The sequence below is a fragment of the Belonocnema kinseyi genome, chromosome 10 (genome assembly GCF_010883055.1).
Source record: "Belonocnema kinseyi isolate 2016_QV_RU_SX_M_011 chromosome 10, B_treatae_v1, whole genome shotgun sequence".
Taxonomy (NCBI): Eukaryota; Metazoa; Arthropoda; class Insecta; order Hymenoptera; family Cynipidae; genus Belonocnema; species Belonocnema kinseyi.
This window is the reverse complement of record NC_046666.1, coordinates 73,082,201-73,085,942: the sequence shown is the minus strand read 5'-3', so window position 1 is coordinate 73,085,942 and position 3,742 is coordinate 73,082,201. Positions and strand designations below refer to the sequence as shown.

The following is a 3,742-nucleotide window of genomic DNA, read 5'->3' as shown; positions in this document are numbered from 1 at the left end:
GTTAAGAAAATTTTAATTCCAAATGTGCAAAATTCAAGAAATATAAAATGTAAATCAATTGTTTAAATCCTCAAAACTGCACTTTAATTATTTTAAAAACTGTTAAAATCGAACTTTAGCCGACTTTTCTTCTGAAAATTCGTAAAATTCCCGGTTTTCCGATCCGGCGGTCACCCACCCTCCTGATTTTTATTTAAAAAATCTTCGATTTTAAAAACTTCTAATTTTTAATTTTTGTAACCTTTAAAACTGCATTTTAAAATTCTATAAATTAAAATATATGCTTAAAAATTAAAAATCTAAAATAGAAATTTTTTGAAGAGAAAGATTTTAAAATTAAGCATTCTAAACTAAATGATATAATAAATGATAAAAATCACAATTTAGGAAATTATTTAAAAACGGTTGAAATCAAAGTTGGACTTTGATGTAATTCTATAACTTCATATTATCGAAACTTATGTCTGATATTTTATATAATGACAATTATAGAAAAAGTCTTACGTCTTTTTCGAGTCTTTTGGGCAAATAGAGCAGAGCACCATCGAAATTTTTCGTGCCTCCGAAGAATTCATGGTGCTGATTTAAAAGTTTTCTTCGCAGGGGACGCGAGTCGATATCCGGAGAGAATTTGACCTCGTAAACGTTCAGTCCCATACCAGGCTTTACGCTCAAATTTATGTAATTAGCAGTGAGCTCAATTCTGAAAATAAAAAGTTAAGATTAAGATTTGTATTTACTGAATTATGGAACCAAAAATAAGAAACAGTCATCAAATTACAATTGAAGAACTCACAGCATCTCAATTAGTGATTAATTTGGCTAAATATATGAAATAAAAAAAACACTTAAATTTTTTAATGTAATTGATTACATTAGCTTTAATTAAAAACCTCCTTCGAGACTTTAAATCCCCTCTATTTCCGAGAGAATATTGAAATAATTTACCCAGTTAGACATGAATCGAATGATTTTAAGGTTATTACAGAAGTTGGATTTCAAAATTTCAGGACCTTTCCAGGTTAATTTCTCGGATAACTTTGTAAAAAAAAATGAAAACTTTTAACTCCAATGTATTTCAAAGCATTTTAACAATGATTTATTATATGCTAATAAATTTAAATAATATTTATAAAAATATAGTTTTTAATTTGTTTAATTATGTGGTAAGGAGAATCATAAATAGAAAATTTGTGACTATTTTGCTTTAGGTTCGAACCTAGGGCAGAACCTAGGGAAAAAATACTGAAAATATTTTAACAATTGAGCAAAATACTGTAGACTTGCGTTTAGAATTGGCCCAAATTTTTAAATTCATTAATTTAATTAGATTTTCCGTTCGTTTAACGGTCAAAAATGTAATACAAAAATTAATTTTCAAGAAATTAGTTTATTTTTTAACCAAGTTAATTCATTTCTAGCCTGAAAGGTGAATTTTCAAATAGAATGATAAATATTTTTTTACTGGAATGGTCAGGAATAGGTAGTGAATCACATGGTAAGCACGGAATAGGTTTGATTATGAATGAAAGAGCGAAGCAGCATCTCAGAGATTATAATTTTGTATCTCCCAGATTGTTGTGGGTCAGAATGGAAATAGGAATCGGAAGATTATTTATCATAGCGTGCTACGCCCCAGTTAATAGCGATACGAGCGAAGGGATAGACGCCTTCTGAAACACTTTACATGATACGATAAGTACCTGCGATCATGGTGAAAGAATCATTCTACTAGGAGATACGAATGTGTGGATTGGCGCCCAACGTCAGAGTAAAGTAAGGGTGCTGCTAGGTAATTTTGGAGATCAAAGAACAAATGATGACGGAAAAGGATTAGTTAGCTCATGGTTAAAGAAGGTTTTTTTTATTACAAATACTTGGTTTAGGCATAAAATGAACCACATCAATAGACTTTCTCGGAATGACAGAGCATTAATATTTCAATTGATTTTGAAGACTGAATCCTGCAACAATTTAAACAAATTTAAAGATATTAAACTTACGGCTTGCCGCTTTCACCTTGGCGGGATACCACTTCAGACTCTATAGAAGACTTAGTATCCTCGAAACTTATTTTAGAAAGAGGACCAGTAACTCCAGTAACATCAACAGCACCTGAAGTTGTAGGCAGTGATGATCCCGACGTCGTGGTGGTAGCGGTTGACGTCGTGGACCTAAAAAATGAAAATTATTTTTTTAAACTCAAGTTAAAGCATTAGGTTTTACATACATGACACTTTGGAGAAAATGGATGACGTACCGTTGGGAGAAGCCAGATAACAGCGAGGCTCTGCCTCTACCAACCGATAGCGCTACAGTAGAAGGCGCTGAACCTTCTGGTTTGATAAACTCTAACAGGCTTGCGCGGCCACGGCCTGCAGAAGGTGCTGGAGTCGGAGTAGATTCCTGTGGCAAGGATGCCGCTGATATAACAGCAGATAAAGATCCACGGCCACGACCTAAACTTGGTAAAGGAGGTGATCTGTCTGAAGTTTGCTGTCTGGCTTGTGCCTCCTCCTCCTCTTTTTTCCGCCTTAACATTTCCAGAAGGACTCCTCGCCCTCTGCCGTTTCCTTCAGCCATTTTCTGCAATAAGCAATAGTTTTGTTAGAACAATAATTAATTTGTTTTCTTTTAGTTGCTGGTCCAGAAACCCAATTACTAGTAGGATAAAGGTTCCGATTCTCACAATCAGTGCATCCATAGACTGGATATGCAAGAAATAGAGTTTGACAAAGCTCGAAATGCATTTGTACCCAACTGTTCCGAAAAAGGAACGATTTATTTACGTCCACTGCGAACTGAGATGTTTTAAACATGGGCCGCGATGTAAAAGAAGCGAAAGAACTTAAGGCAGAACAAGAATTTGCTGTTCCGGTGATGAACAGCAGTGTTTGATGGTTGCGGTAACAGTGTTTGATGGTAGTGGTAACAGTGAAGGTGGAACGTAAAAAATTTTGCGATAAGAGAATATGATTCATCAGACTAATAAAGTTACAAGCGACATGTGATACTTTACTTCCCACCGCTTTTGCAAATGTTCAAAAAATTATCATCAGGCTCGAACAAAATTCAAAGAATTAAAATGACAGTGAATGATACCAAAAAAATTGATATTATAATAGCAAAGGAAGATTCATGAAAAATCACGAATACCATTTTAAGGATTTGAAATTAAATTAGATGGAATTAGCTTATTGTCAATTATGTACTACACACAATTTTCGTACTTATGGGAAATTTCTTTATTTAAAGAGAAAAAAATACTGCGTTTTAATTCTATAAACAAACAGTTTATTCAAATTGCAGAAGAAAGGTACGCCTATCTCCTAAGAGTGAAGCAAAACGACTGTCGACTAAGGTCCTAGACTTAGGTCATAAAAATGTCACACTCACGCCCTTTTTATAACAGTCAGCCCTGTACTCCAGATCATGGCATTCGACACTTCACACCAAAACCATAAAACTTAACACTTACTTCTCTATGCATTCTTAGAATCGTGAGAGGAGATTAACTTTTGTTTTACAATCTCACGCATCCAATATTCTTTCTAATACGCAACACGCCCCCTCAAAAATTAATCGACAATTATTTTTATTTACATACTTACATGCAACTTCAGGACTTAAGTTTACTAAATGTGACGTACGTAACCTTCTTCTGCTTTCTCGGAAGTTACATATGGCCCAACAGTCGTTGCAAGGATTGGTGAAAACCCAGAAAAAACCAATCAAATCATTC

General features: G+C 34.0%; 1 protein-coding gene across 1 annotated transcript in view; it reads right to left on the bottom strand.

Moving 5' to 3' along the window:
- The window catches only part of LOC117181482 (piwi-like protein Ago3), a 42,207-nt gene that overhangs the window by 24,563 nt on the left and 13,902 nt on the right, over positions 1-3,742 (bottom strand). Inside the window, exons 2-4 of the mRNA XM_033374186.1 lie at positions 2,261-2,586; positions 2,004-2,174; positions 505-703 (exon numbers count right to left, since the gene is read on the bottom strand). Of these exons, the coding sequence (XP_033230077.1) occupies positions 505-703; positions 2,004-2,174; positions 2,261-2,583 (693 nt within the window). The 5' untranslated portion in view covers positions 2,584-2,586. The remainder of the gene's footprint in view (positions 1-504; positions 704-2,003; positions 2,175-2,260; positions 2,587-3,742) is intronic.